The sequence below is a fragment of the Mustela putorius genome, unplaced genomic scaffold (genome assembly GCF_011764305.1).
Source record: "Mustela putorius furo isolate JIRA1106 unplaced genomic scaffold, ASM1176430v1.1 tig00000083_pilon_pilon_pilon, whole genome shotgun sequence".
NCBI classification, from domain to species: Eukaryota; Metazoa; Chordata; class Mammalia; order Carnivora; family Mustelidae; genus Mustela; species Mustela putorius.
Genome location: NW_025421273.1, coordinates 40,734,976 through 40,751,664, shown reverse-complemented (window position 1 = coordinate 40,751,664; position 16,689 = coordinate 40,734,976). Strand labels below are relative to the sequence as shown.

General features: G+C 41.7%; 1 protein-coding gene across 1 annotated transcript; it reads right to left on the bottom strand.

Annotated features, from left to right (window-relative positions):
• Positions 1-1,958: 1,958 nt before the first annotated feature.
• On the bottom strand, positions 1,959-16,680 carry LOC123388840 (translation initiation factor IF-2-like). The gene is made up of 2 exons (XM_045069127.1): positions 16,547-16,680; positions 1,959-2,550 (listed from the first exon to the last, which is right to left on the bottom strand). The coding sequence occupies exons 1-2, from the start codon at positions 16,558-16,560 to the stop codon at positions 1,959-1,961; spliced, it is 606 nt and encodes a 201-aa protein (XP_044925062.1). The 5' UTR covers positions 16,561-16,680.
• Between the last annotated feature and the right edge of the window lie 9 nt (positions 16,681-16,689).

Genomic DNA, 16,689 nt, shown 5'->3' with positions numbered 1-16,689 from the left:
CTCCAATGGCCTTGGCAGTAAACAGATATCATACCTCAGTTTTTATGAAGTTAATTTTCTCACATACTTTGCTTCCTGAATGCCTCTCTGTAAGGGCTGCTAAGTAATTTATAGTGTATGAATACAGCCTAGACATATTCAATTTATACACTATTGATCACTTAGCCTAAATCTGGATTAAGCCTATTTTTATAGAATTGGAAGAAGTTCTGACTTATAGAGTTGTTTTATACATACAACATGTATTTTAGATGTTTGGCTGGAATCTGATATGATGAATGAACAATTAAGAGAAGAGAACTTTTGACAGATTTCCTCAGATACCTTTTATTTTTCTTCATACATTAAGGTTCTTAAAACCAGAATGTATTTTAAAAACAATGTATACATTCAGCGTGGGACCACTGTTTTTCCTTTACTTCCCAGAGTTATTCTTAAATCATTGGTGTGCCTTACAGCTCTTAACTTTATTTCCCTTCAGAGAAGATTGTAAATCCAGAGGTTGTATTGTATTTGCTACTACTGTATCCTCAAATCATCAGGCAATAAGTGTTCAATAAATTTTTTAAACAATAAATGACTGAATAGTAATCAAGGAACTAAGATACTGTTGCAAAGACATGCAAGGTCCCAATTAGTTTATAAAATCTACCCGGAGAAGTAACCTGAGGCCAAAGCAATGCTTGGTCTTCTGAGACACACCATTACTAATGTTTCTGTTCATTTATAACCTACCTTGCTCAGAAAAGGATTGATGATGGCTTACAAAAATAAAAATAAATGACGATTATGTGAGAGCTCTTGAAGAGAAAGAAAAAAAAAAAGAACAAAACCCAGATTAAGATCCTCAGATGAAGCCGGGAAAGCCACATAAATACAATTATATGGGAATCCAAAGAAAAGGATGCTTGAAGTTCAGATAATGTCAAGAAAATTTTCTGGAAACGGGGTTTGCTATGCCGTATTCATTTCGAAGACATGGAGATTTGGTGTCTCTGGAGCTTTTTAGAGCTGCTTCAGAGTCTTCCAGGCAGGAGGGGGCTTTTTGGTGGGAAGTATTTTGAAGAAGATGACGCCTACCACCAACCTGGGCTCCTGGGAAGGCTTCTACATGTTGGACCTCACCAATTATCTAATTTTTATAATAAGCTCACCACTTTCCCTAATTGCTTCACTTTCTTCAACAGGTACAGTGGAAAGATAAGGATAGTTCATCATTCAAGGGAGAGAATTTCAGGTACAGTCTGTGAAGAGATGTTTATTAAAGAAAAAAATAAAGGATTTGGCCTTTGAACTCACTGGCAAAAAAGTGGTATTAAGTTTTGGGAGATATCCAAGTGGGTGTTTTGTCCCCCCCCCCCCCCCCATATCCCCTTTCTTTTCTGCCTCCGTGTTATCACTTCCAGGAGCACAATGTCAATGTCCAACTCCAGTGGGCGATGTCTTTCCAGGATCTAACCATCTCAACTACCAGAAGGACGGGGGCATCCCTCCCCTCCAGGTGAGAAAGACAAAAAGGGGGGCGGGTTAGAAAATCAGGGAGTAGGCTGTGTTTCTCAGGGTTAAGAGTTCTGATCTAAATAGACAATCACTGCCGTCCCTTCAAGTTGTGTCGGCTTGGCCAAGTTGCCCTGTCTCTCCGACACTTCAGTCGGAAAACAGAGCTATTAATCCCTTCCTTACGCACACCCTGTGCAGGAGAATCCTACTGGGCTCCGACTAATCTGCTCTGAGCTTGGCAGGCAGATTCCCGGGCCCACTGAATGCACCTTTACCAAGTAGCTGCCTGGGAAAACCAGCGCCCTAGATGAGTCTTGAGTTTGGGAAATGCTGAGGTAACGAGGAAAGTACTTAGAGGGATACTAGCAATCAGCGCTGGTGAGGTTCCGCCCATTTGACCAGCACCCCCTTTCTCAGAGCGCAGGGGGAAACCCAGGGCGGGCGGGGGCCGGGAAGGGTCACCCGCATCTCCCTCCTGCGAGGGTAATGCCCTCGCCGATCTTCGCCTCCGGACGCGCCCCCGCAGGCATCCCAGCCCCGCCGGCCCGGGAGCCTCGCGGCCGAGGTGCGCCAGGTGGCGAGGGTGCCAGGCGCGGCCAAGTGGCGGCGGACTGAGTCAGCCGCCCTGCTATGCTGCGGAACCAGGGCGGCCTGCTCCGCCGCCCCCGCCGCTGAGCCCCGGCTGCCCCCGCGCGGGACGCCGGCCGCCGCCCCCGCGGGCGGAGAGGAAGCGGCCGAGGCGCGGCGCGAGAGCACCTGGGCAGGCGCCGGCGGCGGGCGCGGCGCTTCCGGAGCTGCGCGCGGGCTCGCGTTCCCCGCGCTCCTCGCCTCCAGGTGCGGCGGCCGCGGCGCGCCCGCCCGTGTGACAGCGCCGCCCGCGCGGCCGCCGCCCGGCCCCAGACGCGGTGCGGGCAGCCGGCGGGGACCGGGGAGGAGGAGGCCCGGCGCCTGGGACCGACGGTGAGGACCGAGTGAACCGGGCGGAGAGAGACGCCGGCGCCGGGGCTTCCCCGCCCGCCTCGCCTTTCCCAGCTCGGCTGCCCGCGCGCCAAGGCGAGTACCGGGGGCCGCGGGTGGGCTGGGCGGCGAGGCCGGGGCGGGGCCGGGCGGGGGCGGAGGGGACAACCGGGAGCCCGGCCGGGGCTTTTCGGCACTTTCCGGGTAAATTTCCAGAGCGCAAAGTGTTTGGCTCTGGTTTCTGCCCCTTGGATTTCCCTCCCGCGTGTGGGCGTCTAAAAGGAAACCAGAAGCGGGTAAGTGATATAAGAACTCCTTACTAATGTGATTTGACCCGGGAGGGTGAGAATCCGCACAGACAACCAGGCACCTCCTCCAGCACCCCGCACCCCCAAATAAAAAGAAGCTGCCCCTTAGCGAGTTTCAGGCACCACGTTATTTACTCGGTGGAAGTAATGAGTTTGCTCGGGTCTCTGTGCTCCCCCGCACCCTGCTTGTTACACACTTTAAGAGGACAGGCTTGTTAATTAACTTTAATCACAGTCATTTGGCCTCCACCTGCCCGAACCCAACACCGTACCCGGGGACCTGTCGGCAGTGAGTTTACTAGATTGATCTTTCTCATGTTGTTTTGGAGACAAGTTTCTCGGGGGGAATGGGTGCCCATCTCATTGAGTGAAGTAAGTTCGCCCAGGCTTGTTTTCTTAAGACACTTTCCTCATCTCCTTTCGGCGATCTGGAGTTATTTTGATTTGGGGGAAGGCTAAGTGAAATATTGTGAACTATGTCCTTTGATAATGAGAGGAAAAAATAGACTCAGGACATTTTAGGTTTTTGCAAGTTTGTGTAGTGATAGGAACTTTTTTTTTTTTTTGAAAGGTTGTCCTTGAAGTAGACTGCTCCGTGGATTATATCCTTCTGGTTAAAAAAAAAAAAATGTATTTTAAAAGAAACTATTTTTAAAAGTACGTTTAATCGGATGTCACTGTGATTACCAATAATAGTATTGTACTTACAAGCTCAGTATTGATTTCCCCCGCACTTAAGCACTCTACACCCGCATGAGTTTATGGAACTTTGCCCATAAGTAATTGGAAGATGAAGTTTTGGCAGTTTTAAAAAGGAAGCTAACTTTTTTAAGGTGGGGAAATCCTCTAAACTTTTAGTTATGATTTTTATAGACTTACAAGAGAAATACTGAGGGAAAATTCTCATGACACGACACTTGAACCGTGTTTAAAAAAGAAAGAAGAGTGAAATGGGTCATGGAACTAAGTTGGAGCCTAGAGTGGAAATGTCTCCCTGGCTCCTTTTTAAACATATAGTTAACAGATAGACATTTAACAGATAGACATTTAAAGTGGGTCCTAACCCCACCAGTGTTTTATATAGATTTGGTTTGTTAGTACTCAGAGGTTTATTTAAATTAAAATGTATCTAGGGGAAAGTCAATTGACTTGTTAAAACTTACTTATGTGGGTGTGTGTTTGTATTTTTTTCTGTCCTCTCTAAACCTGTTAGATTTTATATGGATTGCCCATGAAAGGAAAGTTGATTGTGTGTGTGTGTGTATTTTTTTTTCTCATGGTATATATAAAGATAAACTCTTAATCATCTAATATCACAACAAGCTTCCAGCAGTGACTCACAGATTAATGCTTTCCTATTCAAATACTCTTAGTTACTGTGGTTAAGTGTAGGACACAGATTACAGTAAATTGTGATTTTATTTTTAAAGATTAAAAAAAATTATTTGAGAGAGAGAGCATGCAGGAGGGGTGGCAGGGGTGGGGAGGAGGGGGATGGGCAGGGAGAGAGAGACAAGCAGACTCCCTGCTAAGCAGTCTGATAAGGGGCTCTATCCCAGGCCCCTGGGATCAAGGCCTGAGCAGAAGGCAGACACTCAACAGACTGAGCCATCTTTGTTCTGCTGAATTGCAATTTCCTTGGAAACTTTTAAATTAATATTATGGAACTATGAAGTTTTAAAAGCCCCAGGACTCCGAGTTCTAGACTTCGTGATATCCAAGAAGTATTTTGTTTTGTTTTGTTTTGAATTTCTCCCCCACCTTCTTCAAACTTTGAGAAAGTTTGGTGAAAGATGTTTTGAAATTGCCAAGTATTATGATGGTCTTCGCTTTCATAGCTTTCTTTTAACAAGAGTTTTTTTTTTTTTCCTCATTTATTTATAGACTCATTTATTGGATCCAGTCTTGGCACTTACTAAACTGAGGGATTTTTGGAATTATTTGTAAAATATTAATTATGTAGAGAACTTTTCATTAATATTGGAAATATTTCTTAGCTTTGACCAAATGAGAATTGGTGAGAATTAGTAGCTATGAGATGTCTTTTTAAGCTTTACTGTGAAGACCTGGACCCGGGTAGTTTGTCATTTTAGTTTATCTTTTTTTTTTTTTTTTTTTTTAATAGTATTGGCCAGGTTAAACATATAATGATAGTTAAACCATTTTGCTTGCTTTTTTCCTTATTTGAAGGAATAATCAATGTTATTCTCTTTATAAGATCTTTTCTAGTTTAAGTATAACGTACTTGTTTACCCATGCTATGGAGGGATAAAAAGGAATCCTGATCTGGGTTGTGTCTTCATTTGATCAGCTTCAAGAGTAAAAACTACTAGCGTAGAGGTGGGAAGAATTATTTTCCTCTCTGACACCATTTGTGTACAAAGGTGGATGGGTAGCTGAGGGCATACTGAGGAAAGGACTAAGAAGGTGGTGAACATGCCCTCATGTTTCTCACAAAAATGGGAGGCACTAAGGGACTCTCTATAGGTTATATTACATAGCTTTAGCAAAAGGAAAGAATGGGTAATCAACGTGAAGCTGGAGAGATGAGGAAAAGAGCAGAAGAGAGGTGTGGTCTGCATGCCCATTATCAGGTGACTTAGGCTCATGGAGGTGGTGATGGTTAACAGTCATTGTCAAGTCTCTTTCACACTACCCTGATGAAGTCTGGAGTCTTTACACTGTTACTCAAGGCCCTTCAGAGCCAACTCCAGCTTCCTTTTCTGGCCTCACCTTTCATTACTTACTGAGCCTTAAGTTTTCTCCAGCTGTTCCCATCTCCTTGCTGTCATTACTGGAAGACATCTCCCTCTGTGCCCCCTTTATGGAGTTTCTTCTGCTTCAAAGAGGCTGCCTGCATCTCCAGTTCTTCTTACTCATCCCGAGATTCTCTTGCCTAACCCCTTCCTGGATCGTTCCATCCTCAAAGCTCTGAATGGCGCATATTTCACTGACTTTCATGGATTTAATTTGGGGTTTTTAGAGTTCCCCGACACTCATGAAAAATGATGGTTCTACTTCTTTATGTCATTAACAATAAAGCGATATTTAAAATGTAAGCCATATGAAAGACAAAGTCACAAAATTAGATTTTTCTTAGTATTATTTAAATGCTTTTTGGGGATATTATCAGAGTGTTCCAATTTCAGCATTCCTTCTTTACTGGGACTTAACTGAGGGGTAAAGAAATGGCTGTTTGCCTGTGTGCTACTTTCCTTTGCTTATAGATCTTTCTATACTCCTTTAGATTTTTGAACTCTTTGAGAGAAGATATCTCATCTTCACTTTCTTTGTGGCACTTGACACTGTTCTCAGATGAGGTAATAGGTAACCTTGAACTGCAAATATTTCTATTATTACTCTTGGAGAGAGTAGTTAGTGTTCCTCAAATATTTATTGAATGAATAAATGTAAGTAAATGAGTCAGTAAGTTGGGAGACATTTGCTGAGATACCCTCTTTTCTTAAGAAAAAGAGACTTTGACAATAATGGAACCAATAGGAGTGAGCTCCCAAATTCAGCTGGAAAAGAGGTCATGGTGCTATTTATAAATGCAAAGAGAGGAAATGTTCACAGTAGGCTATTTTGAAACATCTGGTTGTTAGTCTAAAAATGCGACTCAAATTCAGAGAAATCGTGGGGTATATGTTTATACTAAAATTTTAGAATTAAAATATAATGTATGATAAAATGCACATAGCATTAAGTGTAAGTCGTAAAATTTCCCTGTTGAACTGCAGCATCATGCTAGTTTTGACCTGAGTAAATGAAAGGTATGTTCAGTGTAGCATGAAATGGAATAGAATCCTGAAGAATGTGTGTTGGTGTTCTTATCAAGAGATCTAAGTGGTCTGGTTCTCCTTCTTGCAGCTGGCACCTGGCAGAAGCAGCGGCCCCACCAGGGGCCCACAGGTGGGAGTTCTCCACTATGATGCAGGCTTTGGCTTGATGCCTTTTTACTGTCCCCACTTTTGTTCTTGTAGAAGCTTGGCAAGATGCAACCTTTCTGGTTGCTCAAGAATTATGGCTCTCCTTCAAAGATCTGTGAATTAGAACTGAAAACAAGTTTCAAACGTTAGTCAGTTAACTTAAAAATCTAGATGGACAGCTCGAAAGAGAAAGATTTACTGACGCTAAGGAGATTATCCAGCACTTAACTATGAGATTATTACCTGAAACACCTAAAGCTAGGTACTACTTAACCTACTAGTAACTTCTCGTAATAAGTCAGTGAATTATCACTCCTAGCCTTTACCAGTTGTAGAAATGGATATTAAGTTCTAGATTTTTGAAAGAGTTGTATTTTTGATTTCACAGTAAATAATCAAAATATAATTTAAAACAGTCCTTGCTCCGTGATCCAGGCTACAGAATGCTTTTGCCCAGGCTTTGGCTATTTTCAGCTCAAACCTTTCCATCCAGCAGACACTAATTAAATGCTGATTGCTTGCCAGGGACTGTTATCTTTATGCATATTTACTTATTTCACTCTCAGAACAGGCACTATTGTCATTACTGCTTACAAATAGATGACAGTGGTGAGGCACAGAAAAATGAAGGAACTTTTGCAAGGTCATTCAGCTAGCACATGGGGAGCTAGGATCACTGGTAATCCCTGTGCTCTGTGTCCCAAGTCTAGTTTTCAGGTGAAATCCTCATTCTCACTAATCTAACCGCATCTCTATATTGCTAAATTAACAAAACTGTATTTACTGCTGTTAGGTGCACTGTAGGTTTATTAGAAGAATAATTTACAGTGCTAATTTAAAGGCATGTAATTTTACCAGGTAGGCAGAAGAAAACCAGTCAAACCACGTGTAGTATACAGTATATGACCAAGTGCAAGATTGTTACAAGTGAGTGAATAATAATAGCCAACACTGATTGCACATTTACAGTTTATGTCCTGTACTGTTCCATATACCTTATATATTTTACTTGTTGAATCCTAACGAATCGTTTTAATATGAGGTATGTTATCCTCATTTTACCGATGAGGAAACTGAACTTCAGGGCAGTTAAATAACTTAGAAGGATACAAGTTAACAAATGGGGAAGGCTGGTTTGGAATTCCAGTGGCCTGACTCCAGAGCACAGTGCTCCTGCCTGGGCAGAAGCAGGGATGGAGTTGGTAGGGAAAAGTCATGGATGTGGTGGTCCCTGGTTGTAAGATTTGAATTAGCCTCTAAAGGAGAGGAAAAAAAAAGTCCTATGTATGTACAGGAAGTTCAGTTTGAATAAAAGCTGAGAAGTTGGTCCAGACCTTCTAGTCTCTCTCCCTAGCTCCTTGTTGTGCTGCACAAACGAAAGAAAACAAATCATGTAACATAAAATTTGCCATCTTCGCTATTTCTGAGGGTACAGTGGGGTAGTAAGTAATTTACATTGTTGCGAACTAGATCTCCAGAACATTTTCATCTTGTAGAACTGAAATTGCACACCCATAAAACCGCTCCCCCCACCGCCAGCCCATTCCACTTTCTATGAATTGTTCTACTTTAGATACCTCATGAAGTGGAATCCTTCCACATTGGTTTTTTTGTGACTGCCTCCTTTCACTTAGCATCTTGTCCCCAAGGTTTATCCATGTGGTAGAATATTGCTGAACTTCCTGTTTAAGACTGCGTAGTATTCAATTGTCTGTGTACACTGCATTTTGTTTATCTGTCAGTCAGCATTCAAATTGTTTGCACTTCTTCTTCTGCTTCACATTTAAAGTTAAACTTTTATGACCCTATTGTTCCAGTACTTTCTATTCAAGCCACACTGTCTTTGTTTTTACCATCACTGTTGACTGTTCTCATAGACAGTGACTACTTACTTTGGTTATATTTGATTATTTGATTTTGACTTCATACTGTGGTGGTATATAGTGTCACAGTAGCTGTCTTTCTGCAGTGATCGATGCAAAATACATGTTCATCAGCTACATTTTAAGTTACTGTTGCTGTATACAGTAATTTCAAAGATTTTTCCCATAATTTATGTCATTTTGTCTCAAAATCTCACCCTAAGTAAAGGCAAATGAATGCAGGTTTCCATATGTAACCACTTGCATGGACACACACACACACACACACACACACACACAAACTGAAAAGATATATAACACTTGAGCTTATAAGACATGGTATATTGAAACAGGGTTTTCCCAGTGACTGTAAGTGCTTATGCATAGCTAGAGAGTCAAAAGAGAGGAAAAACATGAAGTGCTTGGTACCACTCTATTGTTAAATCAGTTATGTGACTATTAGGGGGCATCATGGTTAGCAGCACAGATCACGGAAACTGACCCTTAGAATTCTGGAATCTATCCACTGTTTATCTGCTGTGTAGCTTTGGGCATGGGACTTTCCTCCCAAGGCAGCTTTGAGGATTAAATGAGATCTTACAGAGATGTTTGCGAACATCTGTAAATATTGGTTATTAGTAGCATGTAAGCCTGGGGGAAAATGAAAGAGGATGGCGGTGTTTTTATGGGTGGGGAGGAGTAGTGGTCAAGGTGGGGAGCATGGCAGGGAAGGTTAGGGCCTGCGGATGACCACAGTTAAGACAGATGGCCAGGTTGGGGAAACTGGGCTTCCTGTAAGGGATTTGGTGGAGGTAGTGTTGCCACAAGGTAACTATGTGAATGGGCGGTAGGAGAGAGGTGCTAAACAGCCGATTTTTTAGTATTTTGGCAGCTAAGCACTCAGCTAGAAAACTAAGGATTTTAGGCTTTCGACCCTTTGCAATCTGTCTTATAGTATGGGATGGAGTAATGTGACAACAAGCATATTTTCTCTAAACCACTTCCTCTTCTACATGGTTGTGGGGGAATAGTCAAATATCATCTTATGAATACTGGGAGTTAACATCTTGGTATTAAACATGAGTTTACTTGATATGCACATGCCATCATATGTATTTCTTGTGACTGTATTGTGTACTGAGGCAAGGTGGAATTCTGTTACAACCTGTAGCCTGAACTAACTAGTTCAGTATGTTATCCATATGGTTTCTTAAAGGATTAGCTATTTCTCCACAGTAAGTTTATTCTCAATTCGAAGTCAGGGACATTTCCCTTATCTATAGTACCAGTCATCCTCGGGGGGTAACTGATTATTTGTAGAGATTTAGAGGACTAAAAATTGTATGTGAGGTTTCTACCTTGGTGATCATTGCAGGGTGTCCTAAATCAGTTTTCCTATCTACTGGTTTAGTCATTATGACCAGCGAAAGCATTTTTTTCCCTCACATTTCTGGGTTCTCCTTGGGAGATAGTTCCACTCCATTGGGAACCATTATTCTGGAATACAGTAAACTCTCATTGTTCTTCAAATCAGTAAGACTTGTATTGATAACCTTGGGAGTTTCATTATTCATGTGGCAGCCTAATTCCGTTTTTATTTGGTAGATATTTTGTAAGGTTCCTTTTGGGTTTTGTGATCCTGTGATGGTTAAACCTACTTGAACACATTTGTAGTTTCTAAATATTCTAAAGTATGTTTCTGATTTTAAAAAGGTGTGTTTTAAAAGATGGGTTAAGGGTGCCTGGGTGGCTCAGTTGGTTAAGTGACTGCCTTCAGCTCAGGTCATGATCCTGGAGTCCTGGGATTGAGTCCCACATCGGGCTCCCTGCTCGGCAGGGCATCTGCTTCTCCTGCTGACCTCTCTCCTCTCAATCCCTCTCTCTCTCCCTCTCAAATAAATAAAATCTTTAAAAAAAAAAAAAAAGATGGGTTAAAGTTATGAACAAATTTAATTGTATGGTGCTACTTTTTTCCCCCTCTCATAAGGTATGAGAGTTAAGCAAATGGGATTCCAGAAATTGTTAGCACTGTGTACTTCAGTGACTTCATGGTTTTCAAGAAGTGATCCCTGGTTTTCAGTTGTTTGTTTCCTAGCTCAACTAGGGGATGTGACCAAGATCCACTCCACTGGTAGTGGGTGGAGGCATGGGTGGTGGGGAGTGGCTCACTGAGGTGGTTTACCCTACTTGAGGCACAGGATCAGAATAGCTGTCCCAACTCATGAATTTTTAAAAGCCCCACTGGTGGATTGGAATGCTTCCACTGACCTCCTGCTAACCTCCAACTCCTAATTTGAAGATCTCTTTAAGTGGTTAGATGGATTGGAGAAATCTGTATGTGAATCCTGTCTCTGCTTCTGACAAGTTTGGTGACCTAGACACAAGCTTTAACACTTTGTGTGTTTTATACTTTGTTTTAAATCATCTGAAAGCTGGGAAAGTCATTCAGCAAACATTTATTGAGTACTTACTCAATAGTAGTACCTACTATATGCCCTACATATAGTAGGTACTACATATACTATATGCCCGACAGTGTTCAAACATGAAGGCTAGAGCAGTGAACAGTACACAAGATCTCTGCCCTCTTGGAACAGTCCATGGATACTAGGTTGTAACAAAGCCATAAGATAGAGTAGGAGTAAGGAATAGTGAGGCAAAAGGCCACTGGCATGCATGGTGGGAGTAGGGAAGGCCTCTCTGAAGTGGCCACATTTAAGCAGAGACCTGCTAAAGTGAGCCATGGGTGTTTGTTGAAAAAGCAGATTTGAAAGAGATGTGAGGGTGAGAAGTGAGCTCATGAGGTGGGAATAAAACTGAGGCCACCTTGATGGCAATTGAGTGATGGCCGTGGTCAGCCAGGGAATATGAAGTTGGAAAGTCCTATGGAGTGATTGTGGTTTGACTTTTCTTATAAAATGAATCCTCCCACCTGCTCTGGTGAGACTGTACTATTATATGTATGGGGGGTGGGCACAGGACAGAATCAGGGATTTGAGTCAGGAAACTATTGTAGTGGTCTGAGATGGACCAGATGATGGCCTGGATGAGGCTGTGAGCAGACGTGGTGAGAAGTAGTTGGTTCAGGATGGAGTATCCAGGTTGAACTCAATAAAATAATAAGATCTTGTGTTATTAAGTGATATTCAAGCCCGGCATGGAGCAGGGAGTCCTAAATATTATTCCCTTTTACTTTCTCTTGAAAATTGGTCAGGACAGGATGGACAAACATGGAATCACATCTGTAATGCCCACTTTTTGTACATTCCCTGAACATGTACTACATACACATTGTGCACTATGTTTATAAACAAATGATTTGACTGGCATTTATGGGGCAGCTTTTATGGGTTGGGCATCATCTTGGCAGAGTTATTAGTTTATTATGGGGTAGTAAATAATAGGAGACAGCTTTTCTGTGTGCAGTTCTAAATGCTTCACAACAGACATATGAAATATGTATTATTTTTTTTTTTACAGGTTTTTATTTATTTGACAGATAGCACAAGTAGGCAGAGCAGTAGGCAGAGGGAGAGGGAGAAGCAAGCTCTCCACAGAGGAGGAAGCCTGACGTGGGGCTTGATCTAGGACCCTGGGATCATGACCCAAGCCAAAGGAAGCCACTCACCAACTGAGCCACCCAGGTGCCTCTGAAATAGGTATTATTATTATTACTTCTGTTTTCCTGATGAGGGGAAGCTGAGGCCCAGAAAGGTTAACTATTTGTTTAGGCTCACAAAACTAGTAAGTAGAGGAAGTAGGATTTGACTCCAGGTGTCCAGCTCCAAAATCTCGGTTTTGTACTTCAGTATCCTACTTCTGTAGGTTACTATGGAATGAATCGAATATGATTCAATGCTTTTAAGAAGTAAATGCTGTAGGAGTACAGAGAAGAGAACTTTTTGTTCAGTAGAGACCTTGTAAAGGAAGTGGCATTTGAGTTAGACTTCAAAGAATGGGGAAGATTTCAGCTGTGGGGAGATAGTGATGATAGGGATGGAAATAAATAATTATAATGATGGAAATGTATGTCTACTCAGGACTTAACATGGAGTAAGCACTGTTTTAACAATCTTCTTCAGTACAATGGTACCCGTAAGTGTTTCCATTTTATGGATCTGGAAACAGGCACACAAACATATACCTGTGTTGGGGCATCTGGGTGGCTCAGGTGTTAAGCGTCTGCCTTTGGTTAAGGTCATGATCTCGGGGTCCTGGGATGGAGTCCCACATTGGGCTTCTGCTCAGCAAGAGGCTTACTTCTCCCTCTCCTACTCTCTCTGTTTGTGTTCTCTCTCTTGCCTTCTCTCTATGTCAAATAAACAAATAAAATCTTTAAAATACAGAAAACAAACCCCCATATGCTTGTGTTTATACTGCTAGGATGTAGAAGAGGTGGGGTTTGCCTCTGACACCAGACTGATGGGCAGCGGGTTAGGAGGGGCATTCCATCCTAGAGGGGAGAGTGATGCGCTTAGGCTCAGGTGGGATGGTGTCAAGTATATTTGGTGAATGTGAGGAATTTAAACTTGTAAAAATTTCCTGCACATCACTGGTCATCTCTGGGGTGTGGTACAAGTACATATTTCTGGGCCTGTTATCAGCCACTATTACTGTACAGAAGATCCGCAGACCAGTATCATGGAGAACTACTGACCTAGATCATAGCATGTATGCCAGTGTGCCCAGGTGGAGGCCAGAATACAGAGGGCATTGATACCATTTTAAGGAGTGTACACATGGTAGCCTTTGATGGAATGGGCACATCTGTCTCTTTGCATATGACGTGCATATGGGGTAGAAGCCTCTGCAGAAAGAACTGGATCTGTGAACACCCTTGAGTGGTCAGACAGTTAAAAAGTCTGGTGACTGGAGGATGGAGCTGACAAAGTGCAGAGAGGATGGTAGGGCCTGTGGGGAGGGAGCCTCTTCCAAATCTTGAAAAGGAATCAAGTTCATGTTCAGCATATGGAATGACAGCAGAGGGGTGGTTCTGGGTATTTGGTGTGTCTGTCCTTGATTCAGCTACCCAGGAAGTGTATGTATATACTCCAAGGGAAGGAAAGGGTATTGCGTATAAAACCTACATGCACGCACACCACAGAACTAACAAAATGGGGCTCTCAACCACTTCTATGCCTACCATCCTCCCCTATCTCTTAAATGTATCCCAAGCAAGTGCTCTTCAGAGTTCTAGGATTCCAGTAGTACGTGTATCTGAAGAAAGGAGTGATCCATTGTATTTTAAGAGGTTGAAAGGAAGCCTTCACAGAGGTGGTTAATACCTGCCTGCCTATTCAAAATTTTAAATTGGGCACAGGATTTTCCAAAATGTTCAGATTTGCAGGCAGATGGAACATATGCCAGAGGAACGGGGCGATTAAGCAGTTTGTTGTTTCAGGAATGATAATTAACAATAATGAGCTACAGTGAGCGATGATGCTGGTAGAATGTTTGGCACAGTTGAAATTGAGACTGGAGCTAGTCCACAGAACACCTACCTTGCAGTAAATAGTGGGAGGTACGGTATCTGCACATAATTGCTGTTTACGTCAATAGTAGCTGCCATTATTGTTGTTATTAGACTGACACAGGACTGTGATAGGACATGGTAACAAGCTTAGACTTTATCCTTTCCAGGATGAAGAGGGACATGCTAAATTTGGATTTTCAGTAGCTCACTGATAGCTCATCGTCTCCATAGACCATGCTGAGGGATTTGTTTAGAGACTGTAATAATCCAGGCAAGAGATCTAATGAGCATCTGAACCATAGTGGGGTAGTGTGGATAGAGGAGTGTATTAGTCAGTTTGGGCTGCTAAACAAAAATGCCACACACTGTTGGACTTTAGCAAAACAAAACAAAACAAAACAAAACAAAATTCTTTTTCTAACACTTCAGGAAATGGGGAAGTCCAAGATCAGGCTGTTAGCCAGTTTGGCAACAAGTTATTTCCCTTTGTGATGTAAAAATAAATAAATAAATAAATAAATAAGATAATATATGTATAAAATAATTGTATAGAACAAGAGTGATATATCTGAGTATTAGTTTTATATATAGTGTTGAGGTTTAAGCTTTCTTCTTCTTTTTTTTTTTTTTTTTGGTCTTGACATTTCTTTATTTTGACTGTGACAGAGGGACCCTTTATTGTCAAAGTCATATCCTGCCCTACATCTCATTTGTATTTTCTTTGCTTCTGCAGTGCTGCCTGAGTACAGTACGTGCTTTCCCTTTTTTCTCATACCTGTGTGTCATTGTTTGCTGATTTTTAAAGAGTCGAGGCAATGGCTTTTGGGTGACTGGCGGATAAAACTTGTGGTGTCGAAGTTGTGCCTTTTGTTTATTTATTTGATAGACAGACAGACAGAGATCACAAGCAGGCAGAGAGAGAGGGGGAAGCAGGCTCCCCGCTGAGCAGAGAGCCTGATGTGGGACTCGATCCCAGGACCCTGAGATCATGACCTGAGCTGAAGGCAGAGACTTAAACCACTGAGCCACCCAGGCACCTCAGAGTTGTGCCTTTTGGAGAGCTATTTTGATTTGTGATTTCCAGAGACATTGTATCAACACTTTTTCAGATCAGTTTACCTAGGTGAGGGGTGTCCCCTTTGGTTATTTCAGCATGTGTTATGCATGTTCTATACTTTTTTCTTTTTATTGAATGAAGCATAATATCCAGAAATGTGCACACATCCTACATTTTCAGAAACTGAACACAGCTGTATGAACAGCACCTAGATGAATTGACCTTTTAAAAAATTTAATGATGTTTTTTGGGAGAAAAATGAACCTATGTGAATCTGCTATTCATAAAAGAAAATGTAACCTTTAAACCTTTTCCTTTCCCTTTCATATTAGTTTATTTCCTGTTATCTAATGTGTTTAAGAATTACCTGGTCTTATCTTATATATCAATATTGTACATAACATGCTATTGCATTTTTTTTTTTTAAGATGTTATTTGAGAGAAAGAGCACAGGAGCATGGTGAGGGGGAGTGGCAGAGGAGAGGGAGAAGCAGACTCCCTGCCCCACCCCCTGCCTTGAGCAGGGAGCCGGATGTGGGGCTTGAACCCAGAACCCTGAGATCAGGATGTGAACCGAAGACAAGATGCCTAACCAACTGAGCTGCACAGGCGCCCCAAATGCTACTGCATTTTTTAAATGGAAACTCTTGACCTGAAAAATAAGTTTAATTGTGCTTTTTAAGATAGTCTTTGAAGAGAGTGTATAAAAGAAGAAAGTTGTTTATAGCTAGTTACAGTTAAGAGAAATTATCTAAAATTTGGAAATCAAAAGAATGTACAGCATGTTCTTTCAGTGCCTTCTGTGGGGGTGTTGTTTAACAGGCCCACCCGAAGGGTGTTTAATTCTCATCTTGTGCTCTACTTTTTATTTACTGTTTAGTTAGAGCCCTGAACAGGGACGCTTTCTGTTAGCTTACAGATTTTTGTCTGGTAAAGAGATAACCCCAAAGGTGTGGTTTTATTTCCTTGCAGGACATTAACAAGTTTTTTAAACCTAACCCACCTATCTTAGTCTAACACTTAAAAAATAAGTCTTTTCTGATTGGCTGTCTAAACCTGTTCCCATAAATGCTCCTGGAACTAGCCTTACCATATTACTTGTTCCCTCATTAATTAATGGGTTGAATAAATTATTTGGCACATGGTCATTGTATATTTGTGGGAAAGTCATTTTTTACCTTTTTTGAAACTCATCATTGGATACTACCATGGCATTTCTCTTCTGTACTTTCACATTGTACCTAGGAATTGACTTCTGAGGACATGCACAGTAATGCCAAAGATTCTACATTCTGAGGGAACTGAAGTAATTATCCTCATTTCTGTTGCGTTTTTTCCGAGAAAGTTTATAAGGTATAAAACTGGGTTTTAATAACTAAAACGCCCTATTATTATTATATATATTAATGTATATTAATATTCTCTTTTTCTCTCTCTCTCTTTTTATTTATTTTTTTTGTAGGCTTAAGCACATAAAACATTCACTGTGAAGAAAATAACATTTTGAGACATTTTTCTGTCACAAGTGGTAGAGGAAAAACCAGAAGTGCACTCTCCTATGTGTGTACCTCATTTTACTGCTTTTGATATGTCAGCTTAGTAA